The sequence below is a fragment of the Suncus etruscus genome, chromosome 6 (assembly GCF_024139225.1).
Source record: "Suncus etruscus isolate mSunEtr1 chromosome 6, mSunEtr1.pri.cur, whole genome shotgun sequence".
Classification (NCBI taxonomy): domain Eukaryota; kingdom Metazoa; phylum Chordata; class Mammalia; order Eulipotyphla; family Soricidae; genus Suncus; species Suncus etruscus.
Window position 1 is genome coordinate 131,653,117 of NC_064853.1, and position 23,424 is coordinate 131,676,540.

The 23,424-nt window shown below is 41.1% G+C and overlaps 2 protein-coding genes and 1 pseudogene across 2 annotated transcripts in view; 2 read left to right on the forward strand and 1 right to left on the reverse strand.

Moving 5' to 3' along the window:
* INSYN2B (inhibitory synaptic factor family member 2B) overlaps nucleotides 1-2,195 on the reverse strand; it is a 131,343-nt gene extending 129,148 nt beyond the window's left edge. Inside the window, exon 1 of the mRNA XM_049776061.1 lies at nucleotides 2,023-2,195. The gene's annotated coding sequence lies outside the window, so the exon portion shown is untranslated. The remainder of the gene's footprint in view (nucleotides 1-2,022) is intronic.
* DOCK2 (dedicator of cytokinesis 2) overlaps nucleotides 1-23,424 on the forward strand; it is a 442,819-nt gene that overhangs the window by 365,274 nt on the left and 54,121 nt on the right. The window contains exons 29-31 of the mRNA XM_049775655.1: nucleotides 4,479-4,577; nucleotides 7,004-7,098; nucleotides 12,766-12,844. Of these exons, the coding sequence (XP_049631612.1) occupies nucleotides 4,479-4,577; nucleotides 7,004-7,098; nucleotides 12,766-12,844 (273 nt within the window). The remainder of the gene's footprint in view (nucleotides 1-4,478; nucleotides 4,578-7,003; nucleotides 7,099-12,765; nucleotides 12,845-23,424) is intronic.
* Nucleotides 21,741-21,855, forward strand: LOC126012340 (uncharacterized; annotated as a pseudogene).

The following is a 23,424-nucleotide window of genomic DNA, read 5'->3' on the forward strand; positions in this document are numbered from 1 at the left end:
AAGGCAAGGCAAACTATTAGGTTCTGGTTCATCAATACTGCAGGGTTGACTCTGTATGTGTGCATGGGAATGCATTTGTGTGTTTGTAAATGCACGTGCCCATGTGTGCACATGTAGAATCTTGGACACTAGAGGTGGTTAAATAGGTATGTTTAAGTTGAGTGATGTGCAGCAAAACTATTGGCCTTTCCTGGATAATGATGATAATGATGATGATAGTGATGGGATTTTTATGCAGAGGTACAGAGTGGTTTGGGAAGGGCAACTCCCCTGATAGCAATCACAGAGGAGCCCAGCTAATCCCTTTTGATTGCACAATATTGGATTTCTCTTTTTTTTTTTTTTTCTTTTTGCCCTTACACAGCGAAGTGACCCTAACTGTTTTTCCTCAGAGCTTCACCTCTCTCCCAGATGTGTAAGACCTCCCTACACACTGACGGGCTGAATGGAGAGGATTGATTGTGGTGGGTCGCTTGAAGAGAGTTCTACAAGGCAAGAAAGCTCTGCTACTCACAGCTTTGAGTAGCCCCTCATCAGCCAAGTGATGATTGCACTTATTTTTGCACATTTGACCTAGTTTCACATGGTCTCTTTTTATGCTGTGATTCATTAGCTACATTTTAAACCACCTCAAAAGGAGCTGGGGTGACTATGGTTTGTGACAGATTCTCAGAGATGTGTGTCTCTCTAGAATTTAATATGCCAGACCCCCCCCCCAGTTTTGTGTTTAAAGAAGCAATTTTCCATCTAGGCACCTGGCATGCGGCTGGGCACGGATGAGTGGCTGTCTCATGCCTTGGTAGTAAATATGTGTCAACCACAAAATTTCTGCCAGGGATGGGAAGGGGGGGTGTTTCTCACTAGCCTGGCTGCGGGGGAACCCTCCACTCTGCTATCTCTGATGCAGTGTTCAGGCTTTTTCACAACACTGCTTGGGCTAGGGCTCTTACACACTGAAGTTTGAGCTCTTACACATTCCAGTTTGAGCAATGTCAGTGTTAAGAGTATCTGAGCATCTCCCCACCCCCATTCCTGAATCTTGCCCTAAACATACATGTGAGACATAGTGGTCCTAGAAGTAAACTCTCTACCTTAGGCAGGGAAAGGACAGGGCACAAAGAAGAGGATTGCTGTTCAGGCTGTAACTCATCAGAGAAACATAATGTTCCATCATTCTATCGCTGTCTGACATGGGAGGTTTTTCTGGTTTTTAATTTAAATGGCAGAGAGAAGCCTTTTCTGAGTATGCTGCTGCTGCTATGGTCTCCTTCGATTTCACAAATCAATCAGCCACGCTGGTGTGGTTTCTGACAGATTGGATGCTAACATAAGCTAGACACCACAGTAGAAAAAAGGCTTCCAGTCGGAAGTAAAATACTGGCATTTTTTTTCATCAGCAGCCAAATGCAGGTAACTTGTTCAAACTTCAGTCACATCGTACTACGAACCGTTCTGAAAGGCACTCAGCTGGGGTTTTCTATGTACTGGTTAAAAGGAAGAAATGAACCGGCTGGTAAAAAGTAAATTTGATTGATGGAGGCACTGTAACAGCCCGAGCAACTCCTTATAAGAAAAGAATGATTTTTTTTTTTTTCAGAAAATGTTCCAGTAGGGGGTCAAATCCACTTCCTCTTCCCCACCCTTTATTTTCTTTTTTAAAGCATGGAAGTTTCTTTTCAGGTCTTAAGACATTGCAACCTTTTCAAGACAATTCCCAGGCAGCTTGAGCTCTGGGGTTTGTTTTTCTCCCACCACCCCCCCCTTCAAATTCAAATCAAGCCATTGCAAATAACAAGCATCTCTTATGTATCTATGCATTTGGGGCAGCCTGCAGTTCTGACAATGGGGGATTTTCCAGCACACACACACACACACACACACACACACACACACACACACACACGCATTTCCAGTACTTATTTCAGCCACCAATATTAAAGTAAACTACTGTCCAAGCGCCAATAGCCTTTTTGCCTTTTAGGATCACTGATAGGAGAAAGAAAACCTACCCAGATCTCTTACCTTGAAGCTGTGGGATTACCTGCAGAGCGTGGACCTCCTGTCCTCACAAAACAAACCAGGCTTTGGGCAGCAGCAGAATTACTCCGAAAGAAAAAAACACGTCCTTTATATTGTAATTTTTACTGTTTATATGCGGGAAGTGTAGTGGGTCTGCTCACGTAGGAATAAATAAAAAGCTGAACAAACTGCACGGCAGCGACCATGTGAAAAGAAAAGACCTCTAGTGGTCACAGCCTGAATTCTTTAAGGAAGAGAAAAGAAAAAGAAATGGAGGGAGTAGAAGAAACACACACACATACACACACACACACAGACACACACACACACACACAGACACACACACACACACACACACACACACACACACACACTACTCTACTGGACAGCATAAAATTCCTAAAATTTCTGTTTTCCTGCACCAGCCTCTCCAGAAGGATAAGTAGCAGTAAAGTTTGTTTCTTTGGTGTAAGTGAGACCTGGCCATGTTGGCAGGAAGGTCCTTTGCCAGGTTTTAAAGGGGTGTGGTTTCCCAAGCTCATCTCTGACCCCAGAGGCCTGAGTAAGGGAGAAGATTTGGCTCTCAAAGTGGCCAGGCTTTGCCCCAGAGCAGGTTCCAGGTACCCAGCAGTGTAGAGATGCCAGCTTGCTTCACTTGCTTCCTGAACATGCCTGTTGCACAAGTGTAGCATTGGGCCCTGACAGGCAAGATTAGAGCCTTTCCCTACACTTATAGGTGTCCAGAGCTGTCTTGAAATTTTGGAATCAGTTTTTAAAAAACTCTGAATTTCTATTTTATTCTGAGCCCCACATCTCTTAGCCAGTCATGCTAAGAAAGTAAACCTCCCTGATATCCTAGTTGGCAAAAAATACTAACAGTAAATGAGAAGCTGCATATTTGGGGAGTGCTTTGGGGGATCTGAACTCAAACATTCAGTTACCCACATGAATTTCTTTAGGAATCTTCTCTAAGATATCAAGGCTATTTCTCCATCATCAAAACTAACTAAACCTATAATCTATAGGAATGTTTTCATTTACTGTTGTACACAAAGGAAAGTTATTGATATTTTAACCAGAGATAGTAATTTGTGATTCTAAGCCCCTTATCTTAATCCAAACACAGGGCTACCATGCAGTGCTGGGGACTAAAACCAGAGCTACAGCATGAAAAGCATCTTCCTATTTCTCAGGAGACAGTCTTAAATGGTTTCTTTTCACTGGTAGTTCTATGGTTGGTGCTCCCTTTTCTGGGTTTTCAAGGTGCCCCTCAATGAATGCTTTTTTGAAAATACTAGTCCAAACAGAAAACTTGCATTGACACAGGCTCATCAAATCTGGGGAAAGGGAGGAGCAGTAGAAGGTGTGTTCTGGTGCATGAAAGGACATGCTTCTTGTTCCTTTGGCCCCATGGCTCTTTCACACCCTTTTTCTCTTCAAATCCTTCCATCACTTTGTCTGAATCTCTCTAGTACTTGGTCAGCTTCACATGTCAAGGCTCAGAAACTTTCTCTCATGGACGTAAGACTGATCTAACTATATTAGGAGCTCCTGAAGAGCAAGGCTCAACTGTTCTTGTTGCTCTTCTCTCTCATGATCCTTTAGGAGCTGGGGCTTTTCACTGGTTGGCTTGTGGTAGTCCAACAAATTATTCCTCAGTAGAGACTTTAGTGCATGCAAGGAACTGTGAAAGCTATTGGAGCCATTGGCCTACCACGGACAATAGATGTGGAGGAACTATTGTCTCCTTTACAAATGGAACAGTTGGGGCTCAGGCATGGAAAAATTTAATTAGGATTATCACAGTGTGGGTCCAGAGAGATAGCACAGTGGTAGGGTGTTTGCCTTGCAAACAGCTGACTCAGGACTGACAGTGGTTCGAATCCCATCATCACAGGCAGCCCCCCATGCCTGCCAGGAGCGATTTCTGAGCAGAGAGCCAGGAGTAACCTCTGAGTACTGAGGGGTGTGGCCCCAAAACAAAAACAAAAAACAAAAGAATTATCACAGTGTTTCTAGACTCTATGGAGGCTACATCTTTTGACATCAATAGAATATTCTTTTCCCAGTATTTAGCTATCTGAAGAGATCATAGTTGTAGTTCGATTCTCACTCCCCACACTTTTTCTTATAGTTGTGGATAGTCGTTAAGTGTTACTTGGAGTTCTGGAGATTGAACCCAGGCTCACACATGCAAACAAAGCACTCTACTACTAAGTATCTTCCTAGCTTCAGTCAATTTATTTTGAATAAGGGCCCTTGGATGAATCTTAACAGGACAAATTTACTCCCAGGGAAGTTTAACATTCTGAACTAAATACAAAGGATTCCCCACCTGGTAATGCCTTATGTACTTGCCTCCAGTGGTTAGGCTGTTTTTTAATCTGAGGTTAAGGAAATAGAGATGATGCTTTTCAGGATCATCCATGACTTTATGGCAATTTTACTTTTTCTTGCAGAGTCACTTTGTGGCTTGTATGACAGCCATCTTGAACCAGATGAGTGACCAACACTATTCTTTCTACATCGAGACTTTCCAGACTAGCTCTGAACTTGTGGTAAGTCCTTCAGGTCCTGGGGACAGTGAGAAGACAGACCATACTGCTAGTTTTTGAGAGTCAAGGGCAAAGCTATTTCTCCATAAAGCTTGAGTGCATGTGTCTAAGTGAACAGCTATGTTTATGGATTCCCTAAGTTACTCGATTCCATGCAGGCATGTTGGTATTGCCTCTGAAACATGTCTGCTGTCCAGGCCAGACATCTCTGGATAATGACCAGAATGTCCCACCAAGATACATATCCTGTAATGGTTCTTAATGACTCATTGAGAGTTAGAACTATATAATCCTTGTGTGAATCCAGTACAAACAAGTTTACCTCTCTTAAGCCTAGCCTCCTATGTCTAAAGTGGGTATAATATCATTTATGTCCCAGGGTGGTCAAGGGTTAAAATGAGAGTCCAGGATAAAGTTTCTTGTGCAGTCTTGTTTCAGTAAGAAACAATTTGGTGGTGATGAGCTGCATCTTCAGCAGTGGTTTCAATAGCTTCACCTTAGTTCTGGGTACACAGCAGGCTCTGCCATGAAGGTGTCTACACTCCATGATATTTGCACAGTGTCTTACCATGCACTCCTCAGAGTCTGACTCCACCTTTAAGGGGTCCATTGACTGTGATATATTATGATAATAAATGTACACAGAAAGTCAGTCTTTCCATTGGCCTGTGAGCCCTATCTTAGAAGCTGGTGACTTTATCCTGCTTCATTCTAGACTTCATCCTAGAGTTGCTTCTGCTGATTCCAGGGTATAGTAATTCTCTTGTCCTTGGGGTGCTAACATGTCAACGACTGTCAGCTTTAGGAGTTCTGCTGCCCAGGGCCCTCTCTACCCTCCTTGGAGGGACCAAGGGAACCAATGGCCAGTTTCATAGAGTGGCCCATAAAGAAGACTTATTAGGAAGTTAGCAGGAAGATGGCCACCTCACTGGAGTAAGATTAGCAAAATATGAAACCTTTATCTTGGTCTACAAAAATAAAATAGAACAAAAGTGAGTATTTTCCATTTTTAAGTTCTCTGTGTTGTGGAACATGGAAACAGAAAGGCCATAGTCACCCATTTTCAGTTTCTGTGGAAGGGAATATGGGAAGGGAGTGAGTCTACGCACCTGCCTCATAGTAACACCCCAGCAGCCAGGAGCCCATTTAATGGCACAGACTACTTAAACCTCATCACTACTAGCATGTGACAGAGGGTGGATTTGAACCTCTGCTCTGACCTTGCTCCCTGCTAACATCCTCTCATTCAGAAGTCAAGTTTCCTATGATGAGTCAGGGACCTTCTTCTCTCACATCAGAAAAGAATGTGCCCATGGCACATGGCAAAATCCATATACCTCGGTGACATCAGGATGAGTAAAAGCGCCATTGTCACTGTGGCACTGGTGAGTTATGCATGAAGCTACTTCTAGACAGTGTTTATGCTTGATCCTCACAGTAACCCTGGGTGCTAGCTGCTATCCTCATCCTGCTGGTATGAAAATTTGGGGCTACAAGCACCAAGGTAATTCCCCATGGAAGCACAGATTGTTCAAAAGGAATCAATTCTACCTGCAGACTTTTGCATCTAGCTTAAAGCAGTGATTTTCAAATTGCATTCCTCTTGGCTGCACTATCTTATATGATCAACACACATGGGCTCATGGAGAGTAATTCTACTTTTTCATATTTTATATATTCCAGGTAAAATTTTCTTTCAACAAAGACTTCTGCTGTTAAAGTAATTTGAAAACCACTGGCTTAAGGAAAGAACTGTGAACAGGTTTCCTATGGCTTTGAAGTCTTACCTCAAGCATTTCAATGATGTGGTTTCAGTGCCTTCCACTCAAGAAACCCCAAAAGGCCAGGAGTTCTGACCTTTGGTCTCTGGACTTGCCTTGAGTGTATATTTCCCAGGAAGGCAAATATGCCAGAACTCCACGTGATGGGTTGTGTTGAGGGCCACTGTGGAATTTTTCAGCGGAAAGGAGCACCCATCATGTAGTCATGTATGTCTGTGACATACAAACTGGCTGTGATTACAGTGAGGCTAATTAGATATTCATTTTAATAATAGTTTTCCCAATGACCTGAGCTAGTTTATTTTAGTAGATTATTTCCTTCTCAAATTACATATTTGGGAAGATGATTATAAAATTGCCATATCAATGAATGCATTTCTTTTCTCCCAAGGACTAGATTAATATTGCTTTCATTCGAACATATCTTTACATTTGCTACTTATGCCCCCTATATTTGTGACAGTCTCCCAGTAACTAACATCCAATTCCAGTGTCAACCTCTACTGCTCAGTTACATTGGATTTACTTAAGGAGAAAGGTCACTCCTCACTTCTCTGCCACACCACAAAGAACATATGTAAATAGCTATAGGATCCTCTCAGTTCCTAGAAAATAATATGACAGGTATATTTTGCATTACCATTTCAGGACTTCTTGATGGAGACATTTATCATGTTCAAGGACCTTATTGGGAAAAATGTGTATCCTGGAGACTGGATAGCCATGAGTATGGTTCAGAACAGGTAAACTCCCATCAGCTTTAAGAACAGTGCTGGAGGGGCCGGCGAGGTGGCGCTAGAGGTAAGGTGTCTGCCTTGCAAGCGCTAGCCAAGGAAGGACCGCGGTTCGATCCCCAGGTGTCCCATATGGTTCTCCCAAGCCAGGGGCGATTTCTGAGCACTTAGCCAAGAGTAACTCCTGAGCATTAAATGGGTGTGGCCTGAACCCCCCCCCCAGAAAGACAGTGCTGGAGAGAAATAGGGGGATTGTTTCTGTAAAAAACAGACACAAATAGAATGGATTATTTATCATTTTAAGCACTAGGAAACTCCTTGCCGATCTTGGAACTTTCTTTCCTTTTTATTTTCTTGATTTTTTTTATCTCCTTGCATTATAAAATAATTTTTATTGAGACCTATATGAATTACAAGTTTTTTACAGTCATATCTAAGGTACAGAGTGAAAGTGGATTAGGGCAATTCCCTACCATCAGTATTGGCCTCCCTTCACCCTGCTCCCAGCATGCATCCCATACTTCCCCCTGGACTGCTTATATACTGCACTGGCTACTCACTCTCATTCTAGTATTCTTCAAATACTAGTTTTCTTTATTTTATGTTATCTTATCTGTAAAGAATTCCCTGATCTCTTTAGACTTGCCTTCTAAAATATATAAAATTTTTTCAAAATAATAAATTATGTCCTTTAAAATAAATTTGAATTGAATCACCATGAAATACGAAGTTACAAAGTTGTTCACGGTTGAGTTTCAGTCATAAATGTCCAACACTCTTCACCAGTGCACATTTCCTGCCACCAATGTTCCAATCTCTCTTCCACCCTACCCACTGCCCTCCCACCTTACCCACCTCCCACCTACTTCTTTGGCAGATTTTTTTAAGTTTATCTCTCTTATTTTTTCTTTTAGATACCGGTTTGCAATATTGTTACTGAAAGGGTACAGTGCATATCACTTATCTCCTTTAAGCATGTAGTTCTTGTCCAGAGTAATCATTTCTAGATATCATTGTCATAGTGGTTTTTTCTCTGCCCTAAACTACACTCCACTGCTATTTGTGGCAAACTTCCTGCCATGAGATGATCTTCCTGGCCCTGGTCTCTATTGTTTTTGGATAATATACTATAATAATATATAAGATGTTATTAACTAATATCTTATATAAGATATTCTGTAAAATGTATATATTATATATAACATACTATATCTTTTTATAACCCACAAATAGTGCAATTATTCTATGTTTACCCCTCTCCCACTGACTCATTTTACTTAGCATAATACCCTCCATAACCATTCATGTATAAGCAAATTATATGACTTCATTTTTCCTCCCAGCAGCGTAGAATTCCATTGTGTAGATGTACCGTAGTTTCTTTGTCCACTCATCTGTTCTCAGGCGCTTGGGTTATTATTCTGGCTTTTGTGAATGATGCTGCAATGAACATAGGAGTACAGATGTTTTTTTCTGCTTTGACATGATAAAAGAAGTTTAGGAAGACTTGAATTAAAAGCTGTCTTGGAGATTTTACAATGCTGATGTGATTCTAAGAGGAAATTATAGACATCTTTCTACAGATTGGTTTTCTAAATATTTATTTTTCAAATGATTTGATTTGTATAAGAATGTATCTGCATATGATATATAATATAATATTATATAATCTATAAATAATATTAATATATAACATATATAAATATATTCCTTTAAAATATATGTCACACCACTATAACCACAGTGCTACTTAGATTTCACTGACCCAACACATTAGATAAAAGTAATCAAAACTTCAATGTTTAATGCTTTCTTTCAAAAAAGATTATCTAATCAAAATTAAATTCTAATTGTAACCCTTAGCAATATTTTCTAATATTCCTTTCTCCATTCTCCTGGCTCCCAATATTTCACATATTTCATAGTTTTTCAACTCTCTCCCTCTCTCTCTCTCTTTCAAACTGATCATCAATCCCTATACATAAACTTCTTTAAAATCGGCTTTCGGCCCGGGCGGTGGCGCTAAAGGTAAGGTGCCTGCCTTGCCTGTGCTAGCCTAGGACGGACCGCGGTTCGATCCCCCGGTGTCCCATATGGTCCCCCAAGCCAGGAGCAACTTCTGAGCACATAGCCAAGAGTAACCCCTGAGCATTACCGGGTGTGGCCCAAAAACCAAAAAAAAACAAAACAAAACAAAAAAAAATCGGCTTTCATTAAGGCCAGAGCAATAGCACAATGGTAGGGCGTTTGTCTTGCATGCAACAGAGCTGGGACAGACCCGGATTTGATTCTGGCATTTTATATGGTCCCCGTAGCCAGCCAGGAGTGATTTCTGAGCACAGAGCCAGGAGTAACTGACCACCACAGTGTATAGCCCCCAAACACAAAACAAACCAACAAAAAGGCTTTTCTGACTCCTTTCTTCCCTTTCTAACTTCCCATTTTAAGTCTTTCACTCAGTTGGTATTTTTTAGGCTGTAAGTATAATACTCTTGTTTAAATGTTGGACCACACCTAACTGTGTTCATAGGCTTACTCCTGTTCTGCGCTCAGTGATCACTCCTGGGAGTGCTAAGGGACCATATTAGGTGCCAGATATTCAACTGGATTTGCCTTGAGCAAGACAAATGCAGCTACCTGCTCAACTATCTCTCAAGCCCAAGTATAATTCTTTATTAAAAAAGATAAAAAAGGTAAAGGCCAACTTTTTCCAAATATGTGCATGGGCAGTAAAGCTAAGTTATACTTTGGATTCCAGCATATAATGCTAGAAGAATCCACAAAGAATTGGGAGTCTTGGTTGGTTTATTCCTTCCTTTAACTGCCACCCACCAGTCCCCACATCAGCATAGATGACTGATAAATTCCTGATTATTGGACTAGCCTTCGAGAACCAGATAATAGTTTCTCAAGAATGACAAGCAAATAATGATTGCTACAGAGACTACTAATACTCTTATTGCTGCTGAGAACATGTACAACCCCTCATTAGAGATCCGGAAATGTTTATACATAATATGACAGCCACTCAATGCCTTTTTATCTAGGCAATCAGATACTAGACTTTAAGGAGAAAATATAGATTACTTGTTCCCAAAGGCATATTTGCAACTGATAGAATAGGAAAAAAAATCTCACATTTGGTAGTCTAAGAAAGTGATGAATTTTATTAGAACTTGTATTTCCTGTCTGCACATGGTCCTGTCTACATCAGAAGAGGTTGCTGACTGCAACTTGTCTTTTCTACTCATTCTGCTGCTGTCCTCTGCCTTTAGAAGGATGAGGCAACTTAAAAGGATTTGAAATGGCCATAGCTGCCAAGTCTCTGTATTGGGCATGACACTTAGTACTAATGGTGCATTTGCCATTAAGCCTGCAGTCACCCCGTGAAGGGGGTATCATTGTTGCTGTTTCACATGCCAGGAAACTGAAACTTCAAAGGTAACTTCATTAACATGTCCTCAATCCACACAGCTGGAGGCTAAAAAACTGTGTGTGTTCAAATCTTGTGACTGCTTGGACAAGAAAGTGCTGCCTTCTTTTTTCCATAAATACTAAAGTGTTTAATAAACATTGAGCCCTAGATTCTTTGCCAGCAATGCCCAGTAGAGTAGTATGTATAGATGACTTACTTGCCCACACTGTGGCCCAGCTAAAGTCCACCAGCAGCTTCAATGGCCATTCCTTATGCATGCTCAGAGGTCTCTTTCTCTAACTATAGGAGAGCACTCAGCCCACCAGTAGGGAAGATAAGGAGTTCCAGGGATTTAATGATTGTAGGACCCATTTTCAGCAAATGAGGAGTTGACATTACTGGATAGATATCCCAGTTCCTCGCCTCTCCAGGGGAACACATCATATTTAGGCATGCCCTATCAGGGGTCTCAAACTCGCGGCCCGCAAGCTGCAAATGGCCCTCCGTACAACATTTTGTGGCCCTGCCTTAGAGGAATCTTTTTTTGTTTTGTTTTGTTTTAGTTGTTTGGGTCACACACCCCCAATGTTCAAGGCTTACTACTGACTTTGCACTCAAGGATCACCCCGACTTTGCCTCCTTCAGCCCTATACCATCTCTCAGTGTCGAGCTAATAGGAAAAGACAGGGATTAAAATTTAAATATTGGAGTCAAAGACATGTGCATGTGGAAGGCATCTCTAATTTCATAAAAAAAAAAAAAAAAAAACTCAGTAAAGGAGACAGATCATTGTTTCACACTTAGACCATACTAGTAGAGATGCTAGAAAAGGAAGTCACAGTAAGGTTTCTTTGGGGATCACAAGCAGACCCTGCCCTAAAGGCATTAAAAGAGGAGTGACTACACAAAGTTGAACAAAACACCCAGAAGCACAGGATGAAATGAGTCTAGAGTAGATGAGGAGCTAATCATGGAGAATATTAACTGTCAAGGGAGTTTAATTTTTCCTGTGGTCAGTAAAGAACCATTGAAGGACTGATTAAAGCTGTCTATTAAAATAAGTCACTTGACACTGAAGGAGCAAGAGAATGGAGACTGCAAGGTAGGAAGAAGAAGAAAAGATGGACTGAAAGAATTCGAGAAACACATAATTATTAAGCTGTTAAAAGTGCATAGCATTTGGTCAGCATTGCCACCTGGAGAAGAACAGAGTACATGGATATAGGAGAAATAAAGTACACACAAAAGAGGAACCATTCAAACAGTGTTCATAACAGAAATGCTGAGAGCAGGAACTGGAGAGATAGCATGGAGGGAGTGTGTTTGCCTTGCATGCAGAAGGACAGTGGTTCGAATCCTGGCATCCCATATGGTCCCGTGAGCCTGCCAGGAGCGATTTCTGAGTGCTGCCAGGTGTGACCCAAAAACCAAAAATAAATAAATAAATAAATGCTGAGAGCAGCATCAAGCCCCATCAATAAGAGACTGATTAAATAACCTGCAATACATTCATAAAATGGAATGCTTTTTGGTGATTAAAAAGAATGACATATATCCACATTTACTGGTGTGAAAGGAACAAGCAATTTATTGTTGAATTAAAAAAAACAAGCTGTGAAATAGCACTTGTCAAAATGATATCTTTACAATATCACTTATATATGTATATATATATATATTAGAAAGGCATTCCTATATATAGGAATATATATGGGAATCTAATATAAAAATACCTTTCTTATTTATGTTCAGCAAGTCTATGCCAATCATGGTTTCCTCTAGACAATTATGTGGGGTTTGTTGTTGTAGTGGGGGTCTTTCCATCTCTCTCAATGGTATGAAATCTCTCCTATGAGCTTGTAAACCACAAACATTTACTCTTAAGGAAATCAAAGAGGCAGTTATTGGTCTGGAGAAATAGCCCAATGGGCTGTTTTTTGCCTAAGGCCTGAGTTTGATCCCTAGTACTATGTAGACCTTGAGTAACACCAGGAGTGATTCCTGAGCACAGAACTAGGAGTAAGTCCTGAATACTATTTGGTGTGTCTAAACCCCCCAAAATATAGAAATAAAGTACAAACGTACACAAAATATATTTCTTTAGTTCTTGCAAGGCACACATGACTCCAGGTTTGAGTGGGTGCAGATCTAGATCATCTGATCTCTCTTTTGGGCCTTTTAGCCTTTTCCTAGGGAAAGTTTTGCCTAGACCAGATGAGGGGGATGTTGAGGGGCTCATATGACCTTTTCCTTTCTTCTAGGGTCTTCCTGAGAGCTATCAACAAGTTTGCAGAAATCATGAATCAGAAGTTCTTAGAACACTCCAACTTTGAGTTTCAGGTGAGTGTGAAGCACCAGAGATGCCCTGTAGGTGCCCTGGCACAAGTATTATGCTTTATTAGACTGTTTGGGAGAGCCACACAACCTGTACACCCAAAACTATGTGTGAGGCCCAGGTATGGCTGTGATGCCAGGGTTCCCACAGAAGAGAGTAGGCAGGGAGGGAAGCACTTAGAGTCTGGCTAAAGGCCCTTGGTTAAATAGTCATTAACTGAGGAGCATATGCAAAGACGGCCGTACAATGTGTCGTATGTTAAAACATTCATGTACTACCAGAGTGCTAAAACATTCTTGCCATCTCTAAAATAATGAATCACATTTTCTTCTTTTTCTACTATGGGAGCCTAAAATAAAGCAGTTAGGCACTGAAAACATAAAGCTCCCAAATACATCTCTGTGGCTTCTTGATTTAAAGGGCTCTAAGGTCTTGACATGATTTCTGAAAGTCAGTTTTAGTGTTCAGATAAGACCATTGACCTCTTTGATATCGGGGGATCCTCTATGACAGGGGTCTCAAACTCAAATTATCTGGGGGCCACAGGAGGCAAAGTCGGGGTGAGGCAGGGCCGTATAAGGGATTTCACTTACCGAATATTCGCAATAAAAAATCGCATTAGTAAGAAAAAAATCGCAAAAAAATTGCATTAAACATTTGCATACCCCAAATGGATCTGCTCGGGGTATGCGAATGTTTAATGCGATTTTTTTCTTTCTAATGCGATTTTTATTGCAATTATTCGGTAAGCGAATAATTGCGAATACTGTGATATTTGAAGGCCGGCCGTGGGCCACAAAATGTTGTACGGAGGGCCGCAAACGGCCCTCGGGCCGCGAGTTTGAGACCCCTGCTCTATGAGATCTGGAGGCCTTCAAAGCAGGTTCCTGGAGCAAACAAAAAGATGAGGCCCTCAAAGCCCAGGCAAACAGAACCAACTCCTGAGCCTTGTAGAGAAATCTAGATTGTTACCTAGTCTGGCCATGTGAGAGCAAAGCCTCCCAATGCCCAGAAATCTTCCCTCCAGGGAAGTTCTATCCCTTAGGATATCTGGCAGTGCAGTTTCGGTATTAGAGGGGATGCTTCAGGTGGGGGGACATTTTCTGGCTTCCCATTCGCTTCATATCTGGGCTTTGGCCTCTGCCCAACTGAGTAACTTCAGGCAAGGCCTGGGCCATACTCAGAGCTCTATTATCACTTCTGCAAAATGAACCCAGCACCAAACCTATCTGTCTCGGGGTTTTTCCAGAGTGGAAATGTGCCAGTATGCTTGCCGAGGGGATGAACCTGTTATCTCCTTCCTTTGTGTTCCACAAGGATCTCCCTGCCTGATTCCTCTTTGAGGGTCCTCCACCCCACAGTCTATTGTGAACCAGTCTCATACTGGTTTCAGTATGGTTTTATACTCATTTCAGTCATCAAAACTGCCATTCTCATATCTCTCTTCATCTTTCATCTCTGATGCCCTTGAGGGATAAGATTCTGTGCTCATCCTCAAGTAGGTGAGGCTGTAGGACCCATCTAACTGGGACAGTAGCAGCCATCAGACATTTGATGATCACCTTACATTGCATCAGGCTATAAAGCACGAAGAGGAATAGTGATCTCATGCACAGTCACCATTTTCTGATGCTTCTGTGTTCAGATCTCACAGGCAGCGCCTTAATGATCATTATCTTTCTCAGTCTCTACACCTACCCTGCTGCCATAGTCAAGGTGAGTTTCTTATTTGGAAGGAAGCAGATAGCCTGTCCAAGGAAGCAGATACAACTGTCTAATGCAGGGTTGGAGGGTTGGCACAGAAGCTCAGCAAGAGCTGCCCACAAAGTCCATAGATCACAGCTGGACACAGTTTCACCTCCACACTGGGCTGGTTCCCTGGAGTGGCCAAGAAAGCTCTAAATCTTTGACATGGGAACAAAATCTGTCAGTTTGGCTGTTTGAACTGGTGTTTGATCCTCTTCCAAATGTAGCTCAGCTGTCTTCAGGCTGTGAATACAAGTGTGTATGGGGAAGTTAATAAGGGCAATGCTGTTTTGGAGGGGCAGCTTGGAACAGCATGAGTAGGGCCAGCGGCAAGGAAAAATTTGGACCATAATTCTGCTGGCTGGCTTCTCCGCACTTGCCATGGATAAGGGAATTATAATCTCAGACCTGGTCTCTGGTCATTGGCTAGCCTCAATGGGTTTAGACATCTACATCCCAAGAGAGCTCAGCTTCAGTCCTTCACACCTTCTCTTTGGTCCTGTCCTGCCTTCCCAAAGGATAAAATTAGAGATGTCCAGATAAGTGGGAATATGCATGAGCTGAGACAAATTACTTCACCTCTCTGTACATTAGTTTCTCAATATCTAATGGTGATACTAATAGTAGCTCCTTCATTGGATCAATGTAAGTATTAGTGAATTAATTCCTATGAAGCACTTGAAGCAGGGCCAGTTAGCTATTTAATAAGTATTAGTTCATTTAAATTACTATTATCAGTAACTTTTTAGGGTTTTAAACTATTATTTTTCCTGAAGTGCCAGGGATTGAACCCAGGTCTCATACTTGCAGGCTTGTACTATGCCATGAAGCCACATCTCTAGCCCTAAGTATTATTGTTATGCTGCTGCTGTAGGTCTTAATCCTATTGAGTTGGTAGCTCTTTTCTTCAATGCTTGGAAAACAGAAAAGTACTATGTAGCATCTTTCTGGTCAGTGCAACACTGCCCAAGACTATATTACACTCACAAAATTGTGTAAGATGGGAAAATGGGCAACATCACAAAACAAAATCTCTCGTTCTAAGGAGATTTCCAGAGCTGCTTATTGAAAGCAACTCAAAAACAACATCATTTTTCAGCCTTATCTTTGTCCTCCTACCTTCTCCTCACCCTGTGTGAGAATGGATTTGTTCTCTGTACCCTGCCTGGAACATGCCTTGTTTCTCTCTTCCGGTTGCATTAATTATGCATTTAATATCAGCAGGGACCGCATCCATCACTATGCACTGCTGGCCTTGGCAGCACTGTCCAGAGGAGAGGCTCATGCAATGAGATTATCCCTGATATCTTTTCCAGAATCACAGTTTTGTGATTCAAAGGGCATAAAGCAAGGCCATAGGTGCCACTGTGTCTCTGACAAGATCCAGGCATTACAAACATTTTCTGCTTGGGGCTAAAATAGCTTGCATTCCTGGGTCCTGATGTTTACATACTTTTACATGGTCAAAGAAGGCCAAGAAAGGATTTCCAGTTCAACTTGGTATGGATTTTTTTTTTTTAACAATTCTAATAGTTTACACAGGTTCAGGCTATGTACTATGCTATAAGAAATTCAGAAAGGTAAGATGGTGCCAACCTTCCAATGATCTTTGTTAATCCATCCTCTAGCATCTAAGCTTTTAGAGTAAAATGATGACTAGTCTTTTATTTTTAAATGAAAATACTTATTTAAGGGGCCAGAGAGATAGCATGGAGGTAAGGCGTTTGCCTTTCATGCAGAAGGAAGGACGATGGTTTGAATCCTGGCACCTCCTATGGTCCCCTGGACCTGCCAGAGGTCATTTCTGAGCATAGAGCCAGGAGTAACCCCTGAGCGCTGCAGAGTGTGACCCAAAACCAAAAAAAACCAAAAAAACAACAAAAAAAAACTTATTTAAGCATCATGATAACAAACATGTTTGTAGTTAGGCCCTAGTCACAAAAAAGTACACCCTCCCTTTACCAGTGCAACCCTCCCACCACTAATACCCCCGTCTTCCTCCTCCCCACCTCACCCATGCCTGTCCTCAAGTAAGTTATCATATTTGTGAGCTTGGAATATTCCCATTTTACTGCTGAATAAATAGTTTCAGAGAAAGTTATTGACATTCCTCTTAAAGGTTGCTAAATGGGGATTTTAGGATTCAACCCCAACTTTGTCTGCAAAGCCCAAGATTATTCAGTTTTCTTTCTTAAATTTTAATTTTTATAAATAAAATTTTAATTGAATCACTCTGAGATACACAATTACAAAGTTGCTCTTGATTGAGTTTCAGTCATATAGTGTCCAACACCCTTCACCAGTGTTACATTTCCTGCCACCAATGTCCTCAGTTTTCCTCCTCCTCTCCCTGCTGCCCTCTCCCCTGCCTGCTTCTATGACAGACAATTTATTTCTCTTTCTCTTTTCATTTTCTGCCTTGGGCACTGTGGTTTTCAATATTGTTACTGAAAGGGTATTATGCAGTATGCAGAGTATTATGCTGAGCTCATTCAGCTTCAGAAATGCTTTGTACTCACCAGCTCTTTCAGGCCATGTGATGAGAGCTCTATAGTGATTGGCCACAGGATTAGATTCTCTATGTTGGAAGCTCTTGATTGGCCTCAGAATCAGTGGTTAGTTACACTAGGAATGATCTCTTTGGCAATAGGAAAATGGCTTTTCTTTAGGCAGCTTTGTGATTATTTCTAAGATTTCTTTAGGAAATTTTTTCTGTCTTCTTTAGGAAATTTTTTCTTTAGGCAATTCTTGCTGGACTATCAATTTGTGGTTTCAGCCTTGGCCTACAAGCACTTCTGGATCAGCTTCAAAATGTCAGCCCATCTTAGGATCACTTTTAGACCTATATAGGAGACTGAAATGATAAACTTTCAGAGTGTTTCTTCCTATTAGTGGTGGAAGGAAACTCTTTATAATGGTGAATGTAACCAGTAATGGGTGAAAAGGTGTGAGTATTCTCAAACTTATGGAGGCCCCACTGGCCTCCGCCAGTCAGAAAGATGCTTGGAAGCCTCTTCAGCTCTCCTATTTCAGCTAGAGGCTCAGATTACTTTTGACCCGATGTTCATAATCTAAATTCATAACCCCACATCCACCAGCATCTCCAGGTGGCCATGGCAGAATGCCTTTGTGCCTCTGAGGGAGCCTCCTGACTGCATCTCAGCAGCATCGCATGCTGGATACATTTTGATTCTCCCAATTTGGAATTGGGGTAAACAATAATTCAATAAGTAAGAATCTTATTGAATTAAAAATCCATGATCTCTCTTGAGATAAAAGCAATAAATACATCCAATGAACCAGAAGAAACTTTAGCCAATACATATGCTATAGTGGATTGTGAAAGAAGAGGAAAGATGATTTTATCAGAAGAGTAACGTGATTAAAGACACAAGTTCCAGAGACAAACTGCGGTTCTAATAGTACCTTCATCATTCTTAATTAGTATGGTCTTGCTGATATTCCCTAATTTTTCCAGTCTTTGTTTCCTGATCTCTGAAATGGAGCCAATAATAAGATGAGTATTCATTTCTGGGAAATTTTAACAAGAATGGAAGAATGCTGGGCTCATTAATGAACTCAGCCAGCAAATACTTCCTGACCTGAACATTGAGTTAGACACAATGTTAAACACTGGATATATAGCTATGAATTAAAGCAGAATGCTTATTACATCTTGTAGAGAAGACAGAAAATAAACCTGTTCTGCTGAACACATGTCATCAATCCTGAGAACAAGGTGTAATGGGGGTGAAGAACGGGCAGTTTAATTTTAGTCCAGGTGAGTTGGGAAGGCTTCTCAAAAAATGAATATGAGAATACTGAGTAGGGGTTACCTGGCAATTAGTTTCTCATTTCATTCTTAAATTTATTCCTTTTAGATACTAGTATCCTTATTTTACAGATGAGGAAACTAAAACTCAGAGATATGGTATAACTTGCCTGTGGTAATGAAGCTGGTAATTAGATTGGAATCCTGGAAGGCAATCTGACAGTATCTATGAACATAAACTACCAAGAAACAAACAGTAACAAAATCTGCAGAGATGCTGCACCTTGTCAGGCCTTCTCAGAGAATGTGCTTGCACTAGAGTCTTCCATGCATAAAGATGTGTAAAAAAGGGTGTTGATTACAGCTTGAGAAAAAACTTAGAGTTAACCTAAATGTCTATAAATAGGGAATTGGTTACAATTAAAGTATATCCTTATAGCAGAACACTTTGCGGCAATAAAAGAGAATGAGGCAAATCTGTATATGCTAATACAGAAACATCTGCAGGATATATTGATGAGAAAAAAAGCAAAGTACGGAAGGCTATTAAAAAGAAGTTATCCACACATATATTTGTTTATACATAAAACATTTTTGGATGGCTATCCAGGAAATTGTTAAAATTTTCTTCTGGGAGCCGAAGAGAGAATTAGAAAGTCTGTCTCGAATACAGGAGGGAGAGGGGAGTAATGGGAGAGTCGGTGATGGGAATGTTGCACTGGTGAAGGGGGGGGGGTGTTCTTTTTATGACCAAAACCCAACTACAATCTTGTTTGTAATCATGGTGTTTAAATAAAGATATTAAAAATAAATAAATAAAATTTTCTTCTGGTGAGTTAGACAAGGGTCCAAGGTAAGATGAAAAATTATTTATTACTTAGCCCTCTCTACTACTTAGTATTATTTTATGATGAGTATTACATTTATGAATTTTTAAGCTACATAAAATAACTTGATTCTGCTCACACCTGCTGGCCTATAACTTTTGGTGGTTCTTTACTTTGGGTGAGGCATGACTATTTACATGTGTAAAATGAGGAAGCTGAATCAGATGATTCCTGAGCTCAGTTCAGCTCTAATTTAATCTGCTGTACTATATTTTTTAAATATTAAACTCCCAACTAAGTTGTCTTACCTCTTATCTAGGGAAAAGGGATCTGTGCATTCTGCTTAAGTTCCTTGAGTTTTCTGGGAGTTAGCTGAGCTGGTGCTTAGTAAAAATGTTAACAGGTAGCTTGAAGCAAGAAGAAAAGAAAATTCTAGAGATTTTTGAAACAAATGAATAATTTCTCTAATATGGCTATTAACCAATAAATATTTTCTGGGATCCAGCTATAGTCAAGTGACTGGGAGGACTTGGGCATTATGGGTACAAACCAGTGGCAGACAGAGGCCATGTCCTTCGTGGAATTCCCAGGGAGGAAATGCACAGAGGCATGTGCATTTGGCTGCTTAGTGGCCAGCACAATGGACAGCACCATGGCTCCCCTTGCAGAGCAAAGCTTCTCCTTAAGGCTCCTTAAGGCTCTGTCCTGCACTTAATCACAGTCCTGGTGGGAGTTAACGCTATCTTCCATTCCATAAGCAAGGGAAATAAGGTTCAGGAAGATGAGTCTTTGCAAAAGCAACCTGATTGCCAAGTGATAAAAGTGGTCTCCATACCCTGCTCTTGGCTCCACTGATGCTAGTGCACCAGAGAAAGTCCTGCAGAGTGGTAGTGGAGCATAGCATCACGTACAGAGCAGGAACATGCTAAGTGCTGCTCCAATTAGGAAAGCAAAGCAGACTGGATGTGTTCAGCCCTCTGTGAGAAGGGATCCTGAAAGAAGGAATCGTCAGTGGGATCTGATGAAATAAGGTGAAGATGCTGGTAGGACTTAAGTCACTATGGGCAAATCCAGTGAGGTTGAGATGTTCAGGCTAACTCTGTGGGATCTGAGCAGACCAGATACTTCACATTCCTACTCCTATCCCCTCTTGGCATGGATTGCGTGTTGAAAGAGAAAATAATACAAATTGGATGAGGATTGAGAAGGACCAGCTAATGCATTTACTGGATTTGTTAGAAATGAAAGTCAAGAAAAGTTTTGAGAAATGTTCCAGAGGCATGAATGTCCAGCTATGTGTCTTTGTGGCCTCTGCCCAACCTCAAACCACTTCACAGAGTCATTTGGCAGCCTCCCCCATTCATAGGGCAGTCTCCTAGAGCTTGTGGGCAAAACCAAGTTGGAGTTATGTGTGGGGTGCTTAGGAACACCATTTCAGAGCCTCTGAGGAAAGGAGGTGCTGGATCTATGATCCTGTCTATGGTACACAAAACTCTCCAAGGGAAAAAAAATGTAAAGAGGTCTGCTTTTCTGCACAAGACAGCCAAGAAGACACCATTGAACACAATCTCCAGGGCCCAAATCCAGTAAGAACTCCACCCAATAAGATGGATGCTGATCCCTGCCATGTGTTTGGGCACAGGAGAGTCATTATAAAGGACTGCTACCTTGTTCCCTGTCCATCAAACACAATCTACAGGGCCCAAACCCAGAGATCCATTATAAAGGAAAACCTAAAGAAAGTCAGGCTCTTCCTAATTATATAACCAAGTGCACTGAAAACACACAATCACATAAAAATGTTTAATGCAGTTGACATTATAGCAGCTAAAAGAAAAATACGATACAAATGTTATCAGTGGGTGAATAGATAAACAGTATGTATATACTATATACATACCGGAGAACATTGGTCAGCAACAAGAAGCAAAGTACTGTTTCATGTGACAACATGGATCAATTTTGGATAGTTGTAATAAGTGGCAGGTTCTAGACCAGAAAAATCATATACTATATTATTCCCTCTCTATGAACTGTCAGTAAGGGTAAATCCAAAGAATCAGGCAGAAGATGAGTCATTGCCATGAGGAAACATGGTAGGGAGGCTTTATTGCTTATAGTAGAAAGTTTCTTTGGAGGCTGATGACAACTTTCTGAAATTAGATAATAATTAAATTAATAATAATTACATAGATTATTATTAATAATTAGATAATGGTGATAGCTGTACAACCTAATAACTATTCAGTGCTAAACTTTAAAAAAGCAAATGTTTGGTTATATGAATTCTATCTCAATTATTTTAAGTCAGCAATGGATGACAAAGAAAGTAAATTTTGAAAGATGAACACCCAGTAACAGGGGCAAGCAAGAACTCCAGTGCTATTGGCCTGTCTATCCATATGTCTTCAAAAATGCCAGGTGGGCATTTTTGGAATCACTCAAAAATAACAACTTGGTGACCTACTATCACAATTTTTTTCCCTTTGTACTCATTTACTTTACTATGTCCCCTAAAATCTACTAATAATTTTCACCTTAAAACACAACTTCCTGGTGCTCACTTCAACAGCACATATATTAAAATTGGAACGATACAGAGAAGATTATCATGGCCCCTACACAAGGATGAAATGCAAAAAACAGCTTCCTGGGGCCAGAGCCTATATTACAGTAGTTAGGGCATTTATTTGCGAACCAGGGTTTGATCCCCCGCATCCCATATAGACCCCCTGAACATGGTCAGGTATGATCCCTGAGTACAGAGCCAGGAGTAAGTCCCAAAACCAAACCAAACAAACAAAAAACTTCCTATACTATGACAACGGTTTCTCTTTCTTCTCTCTGTTTCATAGCCTGATCTTAATGGGAGGACTGGTGAGGTCTGGGCTTTCTCAGGCCACACAATCACAGATCCCTGAGCCACATGAGGAAAAACAGTCTGATGGGCAGAAAACACACCTCCATGTGTGTTTGGATAAATGGATTACTATGACAATAGTTGACAATCTGATCCCAATCAGGGCCATGGAAGATCATCAGAAGCTTTGAGGAAGAGAATGGTTGACATAAACCAGTGATTTTAGGATGATTCTCTGATCTTGACTTTTGGCACTCAGGCCTAAAGGCTTCCCTCTGGGAGCAGCATAGTCCTTTGCTCCCTGGTACTCTCTAGTTAAAGAAAATATGTTTGTTTTCTCACCAGAATGTGAGCTTCAGGAAGACAGTCACTGCGTCCTGTCTCACCACTGCATTGTTGGCTAAAGAGTTTAGGGAAGAGCTCCTATGCATTTTCAGCCAGAGTCATGTGGAAATAATCCCAAGTGTCAAGAAGACCTAGGTTTGAATCTCAGCTCTACAGTTTATTTGACAAGCTGACTCACCTTTGTCAAAGCCCTCAATCTCTTAAGTGAAATGAGCCTAATATATTTTGAGAGTGAAGTAGGATGGATATAAGGAGCTCATGGCTCTTGGTAAAACAACTTATTTAGCTACTTCCTGGAATTGGGCCCACAAATCCATTGAAAGTAATACTCTGGACAACAGTATTAAAGGTAGACATCCTCTTTTGAGCTCAGGATGAAGGTCTCATCCATGGCACTTCTCAAGCTGACATTACCCTCACTCCTGCTAGCTCAGCTGGAAAGGGGGGCTGAAGGACAATGGGCATTGTCCCACAAAGCTTTATTCCTTGTTCCTGCAGTGTCTTGGCATATGGTTATAGTTTTCCTGGAGCAACCAAAGAACCAGGCTATACCATTTGCTTTGACATCTTTGATTAAAGAAAGGGGAAGCAGTTGAGCTCACAAGTGCTTTTGAATTCTTACTGAAACTCATGCCCTTTAGACTCTCAGTTCATGTCATCTTCACTACAGCTTTCTACAGTGGACAAAGGGTTGGTGCCTCTGTCTGCTTCTGAAGTCTTGTAATCCCTGTCATAGTAACTTCTGCTAATTCATGACTCTCCCCATCATATGCTGAAACCCTTTACAGAATCTGTTTCACTCTGAGCTAGAAAAAGAGCCAGCCCTTTGCACTGAGTACCAGTAAAAGTCACCATTATAAACTGGACCCTCAATAGTACTGGAATTTAAGCATACATCAGAATCATATGAGTGCTTGTAGGCACGCAGGTTCTGGGCCCACCTGCAGTGGTCTGATCCAATAGGTCTGGGAGGGTCCCAAGAATATGCACCCTTTGACTTGTTCTTTGACTTGTGATAGTCCTGAGAGATCACAC